At 45.6% G+C, this 13843-nt stretch overlaps 1 protein-coding gene across 1 annotated transcript; it reads right to left on the bottom strand.

Annotated features, from left to right (window-relative positions):
- Window positions 1-7871: 7871 nt before the first annotated feature.
- LOC119649442 lies at window positions 7872-9162 on the bottom strand. Its single transcript, XM_038051593.1, has 4 exons — window positions 8832-9162; window positions 8264-8395; window positions 8071-8211; window positions 7872-8008 (listed from the first exon to the last, which is right to left on the bottom strand). Exons 1-4 carry the CDS (start codon window positions 9109-9111, stop codon window positions 7950-7952), a joined length of 612 nt encoding a protein of 203 aa, XP_037907521.1. The 5' UTR covers window positions 9112-9162; the 3' UTR covers window positions 7872-7949.
- Between the last annotated feature and the right edge of the window lie 4681 nt (window positions 9163-13843).

Raw genomic sequence — 13843 nt, 5'->3', positions numbered from 1 at the left:
ATTAAGGCAGGTCTAGACCGGATACCGGTAGTTGCGCCGTTGATGATGTCACTCTGATAAGTGATCCCTATATTCTATAATAGAGAGATGTCTTTTGTAGATTACCTTTTCTAGAATTCTCTCTAAGGCAAATGGGGTGGTAAAGTATTGGATTCCCGAGTACTTATGGGCTTCGGTAGCAAAACTAGTTTTTGCCTGTTGCATGGAGCAAGGGAACTCCTTCTAACACGAACGCTTCAAATACGCTGAAAAAGCAGTTGAGTATAGTCTTCACAATGAGTTTAAGGGCTCTATTGAGAATATCATCAAAAGCAAGAACTTAATTATCACCGATTTTCTGACAAATCTATGAAAATTACTCCTCACTTACCGGATGTCTTAACGTTAAGACATCCTACGGTTATTTATACTTTCTGCGAAAGAGAGAAAGCGTCATTAATGCATCGAGAAGAAGATGCGGACAGGTCAGTTGTGGTGTTGGGATTTTGACTTCTTGCATCCGAAACTAGCATTCATTTGCTCGAATTATATCAACGTCCCGCTTGGTGGAGGATAGCAACTGTATATGTAAATACCAGCTATTTTTGCCCTGATGAATCTAGCTTCCGGAAACTCATACCTTGGAGACTTTGATCTTCTCACGCCCGAATTGTTGCTTTGCCAATTACATCTTACTTTGACTCCCTTCTCGTAGGTAGTCTGTGAGAGCAGGTCCTGCGCTGATACGCAATGGCTTGGATTGATTTGAATCAATCTCAATTCTTCAATGCATCCAAGACTGCTGCTAACCGCAACGTGTCGACATTCGACGTCCTTCCCTCCTTTCGAAGCATACATTTAGGGCCGGCCTTGCACTCCCTAAATATATAACCTCCTCCCAAACATTTTCTGCGGCTCTTTGGCCTATCATAATCCCTAGTGCATTTCGTCGCTATGTGGCCAAATTCAAGGCATCTTGAAGGACGCCTGTTTTCAGAGTCGGTAAATGACCCAACTTATTTTTACTTTAACAGCCAGTTTGTATGCTACTTTGACCGGTAAGCTGGTAGTTCCCGTTTGCGGGCCTCTATACATCTTCCTGAGCTGATGCGATTGGTCTAATCTACTTTTCTATTGCCTCATGAACATTCTTCTTGGTCGTGACTGCTTTAATGTCCTCACATTGTATCACAATCTCCAACTTTTTATCCCGTACTTATGGCTCATCCCAAAGGAGTTCCCCAACCTATCGACAAAATTTTCAGCCAACTTACCTGGAGAATTTTTCAGCTCAAGTATCAAATTCTTTTTTGGGAACATCTGATCCGGCTGATGCTTTCTCCAAGGTCCATGAGTTCTGTATAGAAATTGACTTCCCTGGGAATATTGGTGTATGTCATATCACCGTTTTTTGATATGATGGTCAATTCGGGCCGTAGTTTACTGTATACAGGCTTTGTCGGTGCCTTTTTGGGGCTTTACCTCTTTACCTTTTGGCATCCTGCGAAGATCCAAAAGAATCGTTCACTCCCTCCCTATTCCATTTTTCGAGTTTACCGCCCTTTAGATTATGAGAGGGCGTCACTTGTGTTACCTGAGTGACGTTCGCTTTCTTCCCTGCATTTTTTTCATCTTTAACACTGTTATACAGAGCCCTTATGGCTCTAAACACATTTTTAATGGCGTAGTGCACATTGTGTTTGTCCTTTATGAATTTGGAAAGGGAACATCCCTGTTCACCCCTTAGTGGACTATAGGATATCCACACAGTCAGATTGTGCTTCAGTTTTACTATCATCACATTTAACGCTGTGCGAGTGACAAGCTGACAGCAGCGAGATAAAGACAAGTCGCATTTATCAGTTTCAACGTCCCAGTTGCTGGTGAGACCACAGTAGGGTTACGCCGATGACATAGCGGTGGTTGTTGTTGCAAAAGATCTGCCGGATGTGGAATTGTATTCATCTGAAGCAATCACTGCTGTAAGGAAGTCGCTGAAAGATGCAGGTCTTGCACTCGCGGTGCTTATTACGAAGCGGCGTAAGGAAACCACTGCCCATATCGGAACGGGGAAGCATATCATCACTTCAAAGCCAGCAATTAAATACCTTGGGGTGATGACAGATGCGAGACTGAATTTCAAGCAGCTCTTACAAAATATTTGCATCAAGGCGTCCAATGTTAGCATGGCCCTTACAAGGATGATGCCAAATGTTGGAGGCCCGCGATGCACTCGAAGACTGCTTATAGCTTGATTGTATACTGCCTTACGCAGCGCCAATTTGATCAACTGCATTACATATCGCATGCAATGCTCAAAAGATGAGCGCAGTGTATAGAAAGACCCTTCTAAGAGTGTGCTGTAGTTATAGAACCATCACGGACAAAGTGGCCTATGCAGTAGCCGGAATGATGCCGATCGACATTTTGACCCATGAGATGGCACGTATCAATGACGGACCCGATTCTTTCTCTGATCGGCAAATGAAAAAGGCCGAAAGGAGGTATCCTTAAGCAGGTGGCAGTAACGGTGGGAGCAGGCAAAAAGGGTCGATAGACCCACCGATTGATTCCTAGCATCAAGGTGTAGACGCAGAGAACGCATGGTGAAATAAACTATGATCTTACGCAGTTTCTTACGGAACATGGCGGTTACCGTAAATACCTCTGTAGGTTTAAACTAGACAGCTCACTCAGCTCCCAGCTGCGACAGTATTCCGGAGGACTCGGAGCATGTTTTCTTCCATTGTCCTAGATTTGCTGAGGATACGCAGAGTCTAGAGGAGACATTGGGAACACAAGCACCGGAAAATGCTTGCATACCAGGAAAGCTGAAATGCAGTGAACGACATGGTAGGGCAGATTTAGTGCAGATTAAGAGAGGCAGAGGATGCGAAAAAGGCGCAGTTGCGAATACAATCGATGGGCGAAACGAGAGGCTTGAGTGACAGCAGTAAAATAAACACAAGACGTATTCATTAGTTTTCCGGGAGTTTCCCTGATTTTCATTTTGCACCAACGTTAGCTTCGAGGGAGATCGCCGGAAGATCGAGCTCCTCCGAAATGGTTCCAGCACTATTTTCTACAACATCTCACGACCAGGTATTTTCATCCTGTTGCGAGCTGATGAATGCCCAGTTTCTCATGCATCTTTTCGTGTATTTGCAACAGGTATTCTTAGGAGTGATGTACTCATACTTGTAAAATGAGATGCAATGGTGGCCAAGTAATCCACCACCGTGACACAGCAATCGTGGGATAGCGACAGCCGGGAGCCTGCCCACTCTCAAAAGACGTAGGCATTTAGGTTTCTAAACTGTTGGTTTCTTGTTCTGGGTGTCCTTCCCATAGCCATAGAGTGGGTGTTTTTCTTTCATCCAACTTCTTTTATTCATTGATCTCTTATTTTGAACAAGGCAGCAACATTTTCAGAAAAGAACACTGACGGGTTTTCCTAAAGTAGAGGAAGTTGAGAATGATTTAGTTTAGTGCGGGGAGCCCAGCTCCAAGTACTCAGTCCTTAGACCCATCGAACTACCCTCGAAGATCTTGCATTCATGGGCTTACGCCTACGGCGTTCGTTAGCTTTTGCGAATCTGAGAGCATATTCCTGAGGCAGAGAGTGCGCATATTCTTTATTGAAGAAAACCTTACCGAGGTAATCTGGTCTGAAATCTGGGGAAACCGCTGTCCTAGCTAAGGTTTTCATGTCCCACTTCTTATGAGTCAACAAAAATGCCAATCTAACAGCCCCAGGTTCTTTCACGATTTCATTTCATTAAGACTTTTGCCTGCCGGCGAAAGTTCATTCCTTCCGCGAATCCTTGTAATTACACCTTCCAGAGTAGATTTGACAGTAGATGGCTGGGTGCTAAAATCTGGCTTTGGCCCAACTCTACACGAACTAGCTTGATATGTCGTTGCGGTCTAGTGTTGGTAACGGCGCCCGACTGTTAGATCAGATTCGAATGGTGCGACCACCCCATTTTTGTCACGAACATACTGCCAATGAAATGGTATATATCTCTGCTTAGGATATGGAAATTATTTTTTTGAGAGGCCGGGCCAGTTCCATGAGAACACCCCTACGCCCGTCCTATTTTCGATGACTGATCCATCGGTGGAGATTATTATGCTTGCCATTCGAAAAGATTCCGTAGTATGTCTTTTCAAAAATAAATGTGGAAACTATAGGATCGACAGGCACCAGAGTCACCTGATGTTTGCCAAGGCATTTCCAGATGGACACATGACATTACATATCGCTGTCCTGCAGCTTTACATGGCAATCTGCAGAATTTTTGATATTTTTCCTGGATATGGTGCTTCCAAGTTAGCTTGGACTCGAAGTGTACTCCTAAATACTTGGCTATTTATACTAGCTAGATTTTTGCCCTGATAAGGTGGGTAGTGTGACGCAACTAACGTTCTTAGTAAACCTAACTAGTCTAGCCTCCCAGTATTTAAGTGGTCACATACTACCTCCACAAGCATCCCGATAATTATTATTGCCAGATCGCCCGGAAATACTTATGTGAAGATCTTTGTGCCCACCAGGAGCTATATCAAGGTGTCCATTACTAGCAGCTGACACTTATAGTGCTTTGTTGCTTCTTAGGGGCAAATAAAACACCAGACACCCCTCCTGTTTAGACATTAATAATAATGGACGAACATGAAACGTCCTTACTAAACATTTCGTGAAATTCTACCACTCTAATCTCCTCAAGTTTGATCAAAACCCTAAAGATCGTAAATGTCATACTGGACTGATCCAATATCCTCTCATCCTATAGAGATTTATCAGTTCGGTCTCGTAAATCAACTTCTTGAAGCCCAAAATAGTCGCAATATTCACAGAGTAAGGACAAAAAGTCTGCGAAAGCAATTGACAAGCAAACTAGCAATGCAAACAGCGAGCATACAAGGAAGCCTGAAGAAACCTGAAGCTGGCTATACAGCGAAACAAAAGGGGCTGTTCCAAGCAACTCTGCACAGAGGCGGATATAGACCCATGAGGAAGCGCCTACAGGATTGTATTGGGGCGACTTAGAGGTCAGGCCGCTCCACAAATTACATGTCCCAATCTCCTAATGAAAATCGTTCCCTCAGGAGAAAGCAAGGGATTTCAGTCTATATACATCTGTAGATTTGGCTGTAATACCCCCAATAACGAAGGAAGAAGTACTGAAGATTTGCGGTAGGCTGGGAGGCAACAAAGCGCCCGGCCTCGACGATATATCAAACAAATCCCTTAAGCTGGCCGTCAAGTCGAGGCCAAACATATTCGTGGAGTTGTTTTAAACATGCTTGGCGGATAGGATCTTTCCTAAGACATGGAAAAAACAAAGGTTGGTGTTGTTGCCTAAACCTGGTAAGCCTCCTGGTGAACCACCTTCCTACAGACTTATATGTCCATTGGACACTATGGGGAAAATGTTGGAGAGAATAATCTACAACAGATTGCTAGCGGCTGTAGAAAGTCTGGGAGGCTTATCAGATCGACAATTTGGCTTCCGTAAGGCCGGGTTACTGGTTTAGCTAAAAATGCAATGCACGGAACGGGTGACCCCAGTAGGTATTGTACTGTGATTACCGTTGACGTGCAAAATGCGTTCAACTCTGCCTTATAAGGAGGTCATTGGCGGCGCGATTGCTGCACAAAGTTACTTAACTGCGCTAGTTGACAGCTATTTAACAGATAGAAGGCTCTGGTACGACACAGACAATGGAACCAAAGAATACCTTATCTCCGTGGGTGTTCAACAGGGCTCTGTGCTGGGACCGCTATTGTGGAACATCATGTATAATGATGTTCTCAACGTCCCAGCTGCTAGTGAGACCACAGCCGATGACATACCGGTGATTGTTGTTGCAAAAGATCTGGCCGATCTGAAATTGTATCCATCTGAAGCAATCACTGCTATAAGGAAGCCGCTGAAAGATGCAGCTCTTGCACTCGCGGTGCTTATCACGAAGCGGCATAAGGAAACCACTGCCCGTATACGAATGGGGAAGCATATCATCACTTCAAAGTCAGCAATTGGAGTGATGATAGATGCGGGGTTGAATTTCAAGCTGCACTCACAAAATGTTTGCACCAAGGCGTCCAATTTTAGCATGGTCCTGGCAAGGATGATGCCAAATGTTGGAGGCTCGCGATGCGCTCGTAGACTGCTTATAGCTAGAGTGGTGAGTTCTATATTGCCTTACGCAACGCCAATTTGGTCAACTGCAATGCTCAAAAGATGAGCGTAGTGTATAGAAAGACCGCCCTAAAAGCGTGCTGTGATTATGGAACCATCTCGTACGAAGCGGCCTATGCAGTAGCCGGAATGATGCCGATCGACATTTTGGCCGAGGAGATGGCACGTATCTATGATGGACCCGATTCTTCCTGTGATCGACGAATGAAAAAGGCCGAAAGGGAGGTATCCTTAAGCAGGTGGCAGTAACGGTGGGAACAGGCAAAAATGGTCGATAGACCCACCGATTGATTCCTAGCATCAAGGTGTAGACGCAGAGAACGCATGGTGAAATAAACTATGATCTTGCGCAGTTTCTTGCGGAACATGGCGGTTACCATAAATACCTCTATAGGTTTAAACTAGACAGCTCACTCAGCTCCCAGCTGCGACAGTATTCCGGAGGACTCGGAGCATGTTTTCTTCCATTGTCCTAGATTTGCTGAGGGTACATTGGATGGAAAAGCTGTTGGAATATGGACAACAGTTGCACCATCTATTCATCAATTTTATAGCCGCTTATGATAGCATAGCCAGGGTAAAACTGTACACGGCCATGAGAGAATTTGGTATCCCAACGAAATTAATAAGACTGACTAGGCTGACCCTGACCAATGTGCGAGGCCAGATAAAAGCAGCAGGATTACTCTCAAGATCATTCAACATCAACAACGATCTATGACAAGGGGATGCCCTATCGTGCGTCCTCTTTAACCTGGCCCTCGAGAAAGTGATCCGTGATGCAGAGGTAAATGCGAGAGATACGATCCTCTTTAAGTCTACACAACTACTGGCCTATGCTGACGATGTCAACATTATGGGAAGACCGACCCGAGACGTACAAACTGGATTCATCTAGAGCGAGCAGGCGGAAATCGGCGCAAGATTTTGGGCTGCACATCAATGAAGGCAAAACAAAATATATGGTTGCAACGTCAGCACCGAAAACCAGCCATCCAACAGAATCTAATCGCACTGGTCAAACGGTTGTTAACTGCCAATACAGCCTATTTCAGGTTACAAAAACTGTTTCGCTCGAAACGTCTCAGCATAGGAGACTTAGGTTCCTTATAAGAAAAATTGTAAACTCTTGGCCGCGTTTTTGTCCCCCTACATGAGGATGGACGATTCCGTAGCCTACATAACGATGAAACCTATGAGAGATATCACGACCGTCTGGTAGTGGATAAAAACGGGCTCCACAGGTTGCGGTGGAGGGGGTCACTTAATCCGTATGTATGAGGATGATACAGCCCGGAAAGTCTATAAGGGCAATATTTGTGGTAGAAAAAGAAGACGGGGCAGACCTTGCCTGTGATGGAGCGATGGCGTAGGTCAGGACGCCAGACAGCTTTTAGAGATATCGAATTGGTGAACCTCGGCGGTGGAATTGGTGGACCGGGATGTCTGGAGTTCCTTATTAAGGCAGGCCTACACCGTATACCGGTTGTTGCGCCGTTGATGATGATGATGAATTTCTATTTGGCGAAATCTGTGTAGAAGCCTGAATTAGAAACTTATACTTTGGAAGACGATGTCATCATATGTATTATTAAAAGGGGACGAAGACTGCTTACAGTTTCGTACCAACTTTTGGTTCTACTTATGCTGTGCTTTTGTCTCTAATGTTTAAATAGATACATCTAGTCAAATTTATTTATTTGTGTATTTGATCGTTCCTTTCAAACTTACTTGACATTGTATCTTTTGCTCTGCAATAAGAGTCTAATCATTATAGTTCATTCGAACATCGATTTTGCAGGGACTCGCCACTGAAATATATTCTGAAAAATAATTGAGAAAAAAAGATCATAATTTTCTCTGTATCTTATTTTTTATATATTACCATCCTCCTCATTGCAATTGTAAAACCATCGACCTTCGCTCAGATAAACGTTGAAGCATAGTGACTTCACGTCTAAATCGGGAGCACTAGCTCTCAGAAGTGGGTCTACAACACCAGGGATAGCGACCGATAGTTCTCCATCTAATATGGAAAAATTGGTTATCAATTTGAACTCAGAAGTTATCTATATTACTGTATTTTAGGCGCACATCTATGGGGGTTGGCCAAAGGGGTGAAAGTAGTCCAGTCTTATAGCTGTCGATCCCTACTGTGTGCAAAGACTCAGTTCGAATGCGAGAATATGTATTACTATGGCCACCTACAACTGAAAAATAAATTTCTTTTAGAACTGAAAAAAATTATCGTTTTTGATGGTTGCGGTTTTTCCCCCAATAATAAAAACTTTCCTTGTCTAAAAATATTTATTTCATGTTAACTTTGCGGATATATGTTTGTATATATTTCGGGAGCTTCATACTCGCCAATACTAGTAACCAAAGCACTGAAGAAACTGATAAGCAGTTCCCGAAATACGTATCTGAAATAAATAATTGTGTAGGAGGAGAAGGTACGAGTTTTTATTATTATCTTAGATCGCTTTTAGGTCACAAAACAAGTAGTCTGGCTAAGAAACTGGCGGTGTCTTTTTTCGGGGTTTTAATTGCCTTCCCCAATAACCACCAATAAGGACCTTTGGATTTTCAAAACAGATGGGTCTACACTGAGCAAAGTCAAGATAAAAATAAATAGATTTTAATTACCAATTGCATACAGGACAATTTTTTCATCTTGTCCATTAGAAAGCTTAATGTTAGCATCATGGTCGCCCATAACGTAAAACTTTAGATGCAGTTTGTATTCAGTAGATCTGTGATTTTTAAATACGTCAATAGGGAAATAGTGGTCACAAAGTCCCGAGGTAGTAACATATTCCTGGCACGTTGACAATTTCGGAAATGAAATTGTAGGACGTGCGATAGTTTTTGCACTAAATACTGAGTTTACAAGAAACGTCAGACAAATAAACTCCAAAACACTCATCTTCAACTTTTTACCGAATTGGTCGAGATATGAACGTCTGATGACTGTAAGCGAAGTATGCATACTGAAAAATGAATATTTTAAAGATTGAGATTTTTACGTGTTTGGAAGTTTGTGGATTTGACCTTTTGATAGGCAGAGCTCTGATTGTACAATGCTTGCATGTCTTTGATGATTACGAATCATGGGTTTTGCCAAATACTCTTAATAACATTATAAGGAAATTAAAACATCTCCGTCGCTAGTAGTATAACATTGCAAAGTGGCTGGTTAATGAATGTCAAAAACTAGGACCCACGAATGGAAATTCTCAAGAAGTTACTAATAGACTGCAGGATATACCCCCACTATCAGAAGACGATTGCCTACTATCCTACAACGTGAAGGCTCTGTTTCCGAACACACCGGTGAAAGTAGCCCTGGCAAAATTCGGAGAATGGCTCCTACAGTTTGGCAATTCTATTGAATGGAAAAAGAAAGCTAGGCAATACACAAAATTGGCAGCCCTGTGTAATAGCTCCCGAATTATTTTACTTTCAGAAGAAGATTTTTTAAAGACCATTTCGGAAGTACCTATTTGGAACCCATTATCCCCACTAATGAGTGAGATCTTCATGTCATCAATAGAGCAAAAAGAAGTCTTACCGAAAACGTGGCTGAGATTTTTTTTTTTTTGTGCGTACACGGAGGTGGAAAATCTTAGAAAGACACGTCCGCCGCAGCTCCTCCGCCCGAACGGCGGAACTACAGCGGGCGCGTGTGGGATTCACACCCACTAAAAACCACCCCTGGTCTCTCCAGCCCCAGCCCCGCGGGACAACCATTGAGGTATTACTTCGCGGGGTAGGTTTGCCCTTAGGCACTCATCCTTCTCCTATTTGCAGCTTTCCTCCTTCTGTGTTCAGCAACTCCTCCTGCATTTGGATGATTGCGGAGCCAACCGCAAGCCACTTCTCCTCTGGCTGCAGCATCTCAGTAACCAAGCTCTCCGGGGTCCCGCTCCTGCCCAGCACCTGGTTTAAGCTCCTTCTCTCCATTGCAAATCGTGGGCAGTGGAACATCACATGCTCTGGATCCTCCGGTATGCCATCGCATCTGGCACAGTTCCGAGAATCATCCAACCCACAGCGGTGCAGATACTGCCTGTAGCAACCACCGTGTCCCGTAAGGAACTGGGTAATGTGGTAGTTGGTCTCCCCATGTTTTCGCTCAAGTCACACCCTAATGTTGGGAATGAGCCTGTGCGTCCACCGACCTTTCGTAGACTCGTCCCATCTGCGTTACCAGAGATCTAGCGACTCTGACCCTGCCGCATTTCTACGCTGTGCATGCCCCTCCATACGTCTTGCATTGTACAGGACACTCATTTCTTTGGCCAGAATGTCAACCGGGATCATGCCTGCCATCACCAATACTGCCTCATCTGATGTGGTTCTAAAAGCACTGTAAACCCTCAAAGCCATCCGCCGGTAAACCGAGTTCATCTGCTTCAGTCTCTAAGAGTTTGCAAGCGCCTCTGCCCACACAGGCGACGAGTAGAGCAGGATGGAGCGCACCACTCCGGCTAGCACCAACCTCCGACAATGTTTCGGTCCACCAATATTTGGCAACATTTTTACAAGTGCCGTGGTGGCACTGGCTGCCTTTTGGCATGCGTACTCTAGGTGTTCCTTAAAACTCAATTTGGTGTCAATTATTACCCCCAGGTATTTAATAGCCGGCTTTGATACGACCGTATGTCCACTGGCCTCCACTTTCACAGTGTTATTTTTTCTGCGGTTCGTTATTAAGATCGCTTCCGTTTTCGCGTCCGCCAAGGTCAGCCCGGCCTTTTCTAGCCAGGACTTTATCGCTCTCACTGTTTCTGTTGCGTAAACCTCCACATCTTCTGGGTGTTTTGCTGCAACAACCACAGCTAGGTCATCAGCAAAGCCGACAATCGTAATCCCCTCTGGGACGGGAAGAGCAAGCACCCCATTATACATGATATTCCACAACAGGGGACCAAGTACCGATCCCTGTGGTACCGCGGCTGTGACAATGTACTCTTTGGGGCCCTCATCCGTCCCATACCAGAGAGTCCTCTCTGATAGGTAGTTTTCCACCAAATTCGCTAAGTATCCGGGGACACCTATGTCAGCCAACGCCCTTTTAATTCTATTCCAGTTGGCCGAGTTGAATGCGTTTTTCACATCCAACGCCACCACGGCACAGCAGCCGCTAGAAATCAGTGCACCTTTTGCCAGGTTTATCACCATGCCAATTGCGTCCACCGTGGGCGCGTCGGAAAACAAACTGGCTGCTGGCTTCGACGATGGGCAGGAGTCTGTTGTAGATGACTCTCTCCATCATCTTCCCCATTGTATCCAACAGGCAGATAGGACGATACAACGCTGGGTTTCCAGGTGGCTTACCAGGCTTCGGAAGCAACACCAACTTTTGCTTTTTCCACTGGGCAGGGAATATTCCTTCTTTTAGGCACGCCTCGAAGGTGTTGGCGAAAAGTCGGGTCTAATCTTCACTGCCAGTTTCAAAGCTCGGTTGGGGATGCCATCCAAACCTGGGGCCTTGTTGTCACCGAAACTACCACATATTTCCCGCAGCTCCTCCACAGTTACAGGCGGTATTATGCCGTTATTTAGCTGGACAAAAATTTGCCTTCCCCTATTTTCGTGGTAAGGGAACAGAGTGGTAACAATCTGTTTCAGGAGGCGCGGACAGGTCACCTGGGGTGATTTCCGCAGCCTTTTCATCACTACTCTGTAAGCCTCGCCCCAAGGGTTTATGTCGGCATGGTCGCACAGCTGTTTGAAGCAGTTCTTTTTGCTCCTCCGAATGGCTTTCTTTAGACGGCCACGCAATTGCTTGTGTGCCTTCTCTCGACCGTCGCCACCGGGGTTTCCCCTGAGCCTCTGGCAAAGCCTCCTTGCCCGAAAACATGCGGCCCGCAAACTTGCGATTTCGTTGTTCCATCAGTAGTTGGGTTGCCTACTGGGGAGCAATCGCCTTCTGGGCATAGTAGCATCGCATGCTTCCGTCACCCATCAAGTGATCTGGGTGGCTTTCTCTCCAGCCGTACCATTCAGGGATATGTCGGATTTGAGCACCGCGGAAAACGTGTCCCCCTCGAAAGCTTTCACTGTCCTGCCAAGCATACCACTCGGCATTCTACGAAAATTCTTTTTCGAGCTCGATCCGCCCTTGATCTCTATGCAGATTGCCTGGTGGTCGCTGTGAGTATAGTCCTCACTGACATGCCAAGTGATTCTACTGGCTAAAGTGGCACTCACGTATGTCAGGTTCACTATAGCCCCAGGCCCCTTCCCCGGAAGGTGTACCAAGACCCAACATTCGCCAGTACCACGTCCAGCTCCACAAATGCTTCGAGGAGGACACGTCCCCTGACATTAGTTATCCGGCTGCCCCATTCAAGAGCCCACGCATTGAAATCGCCTCCTATTATGATCGGCCAACGTCCTCTTGCATCCAAAACAAGAGCGACAAGCATCCGCTCATACTCGACGAGTGTAGCGCTGGGTGGAGCATAGCAGCTGTAGATGTGGATGCCCTTCACCTTCGCTCTGATGAAGCCATCCTCCGGGTGCTCCATTATTTCCTGGAAGGCTTGTTCTCCACAAGTCCACAGCGCTGCTTGGCCCGTTTGGTCTTTGACCCAAACGCTACCACCGTGGTTTCGGTATGGTTCACTTAGTATGGCCACATGGATGTTTTTCTCGCGGATGGTTTGCGCGAGTAAATCCTGCGCCGCCTCGCAGTGGTTGAGGTTGATTTGTATCAACCTCATCTGCGATTTGTGCTAAGGGCTCTCCTGTATTCCGGGCACCTGCTGCTGCCCGCAATGTGCCGATGGTGCACACCCTCCTTTCCTTTGCACAGTAGACAGTTTGGGTGAGCTCCGCAGTCGTAGCTGATATAGCCTTCCACTCCGCATCTCCTGCATTGCTTTGACCTGTCATTTGGGCTAGTGCATGACTTCGCAATATGATCAAAGCCAAGGCATCTAAAGCACCGTTTTAACGCCACCTGTTCCCTAAGGCGACACATAACCCAGCCTATTCTCACTCTCCCTGCTGCTAACAGTTTGAGTGCGTTCTCCACTGGTAGGCTGATGATGGCGGTTTGTGTTCCCCCATAGACTTTCCTTAGCGTTTTCACCACTGACTCTTGTAGTCCAGCAAGATCGAACTGTTTCTCCAACGCTTCGCGAACCTCCTCCTTCGTCGTGATTTCATCTATATCTTTGCAGATTATAGTGATCTCCGGCCTGCTAGCTCTTATGTCGGCTTCCTACCCTAAAGTCTTCCCGATTTGGCTTAAGAATTTGTCCGCGGTTACATCCTTGGATTTCTTAAGTTCCAACATAAGATCTCCCTTCTGGGACCATCTAATGCGGCTGACGTTGTCTCCCGAATTGGTGAGTTCAGGGTCTGCCTTCACTTTCCTGAGAATGTCGGCGTATAACCCTTCGCCCTGTGTGGAAATGAAAATCACTTCCGGTCTAAGCTTCCTCCGATAATTTCTTTTCCGCGGTTCTACCTTCCTCCAATCTTCCGCATCCGCCTTTGAAGGTTCGATCCCTTTTCTCGAGGTAGCCACTGCAGTATTTTCACTGGCAGCTTCAGACGTACATTTCATGAACTCCGCCTTTTTGGGAGTTGAGTCCTGTTTTCTTTTCGGGGTTTGCTGGCCTGTTGAGTCATTCAGCTTCTCG

Source organism: Hermetia illucens, chromosome 2 (genome assembly GCF_905115235.1).
Source record: "Hermetia illucens chromosome 2, iHerIll2.2.curated.20191125, whole genome shotgun sequence".
NCBI classification, from domain to species: Eukaryota; Metazoa; Arthropoda; class Insecta; order Diptera; family Stratiomyidae; genus Hermetia; species Hermetia illucens.
This window is presented reverse-complemented; position numbering and strand designations above follow the sequence as displayed.

What these genes read in the sequence shown, in the direction of transcription:
- LOC119649442 (XM_038051593.1), bottom strand. Translation starts at nt 9,111, where the DNA reads ATGAGTGTTTTGGAGTTTATTTGTCTGACGTTTCTTGTAAACTCAGTA. An exon ending in AATTGTCCTGTATGCAATTG is followed by an intron (nt 8,396 to 8,831) that starts GTAATTAAAATC and finishes TTTATTTTTCAG; the next exon opens with TTGTAGGTGGCCATAGTAAT. An exon ending in CAATTGCAATGAGGAGGATG is followed by an intron (nt 8,009 to 8,070) that starts GTAATATATAAA and finishes ATTATTTTTCAG; the next exon opens with AATATATTTCAGTGGCGAGT.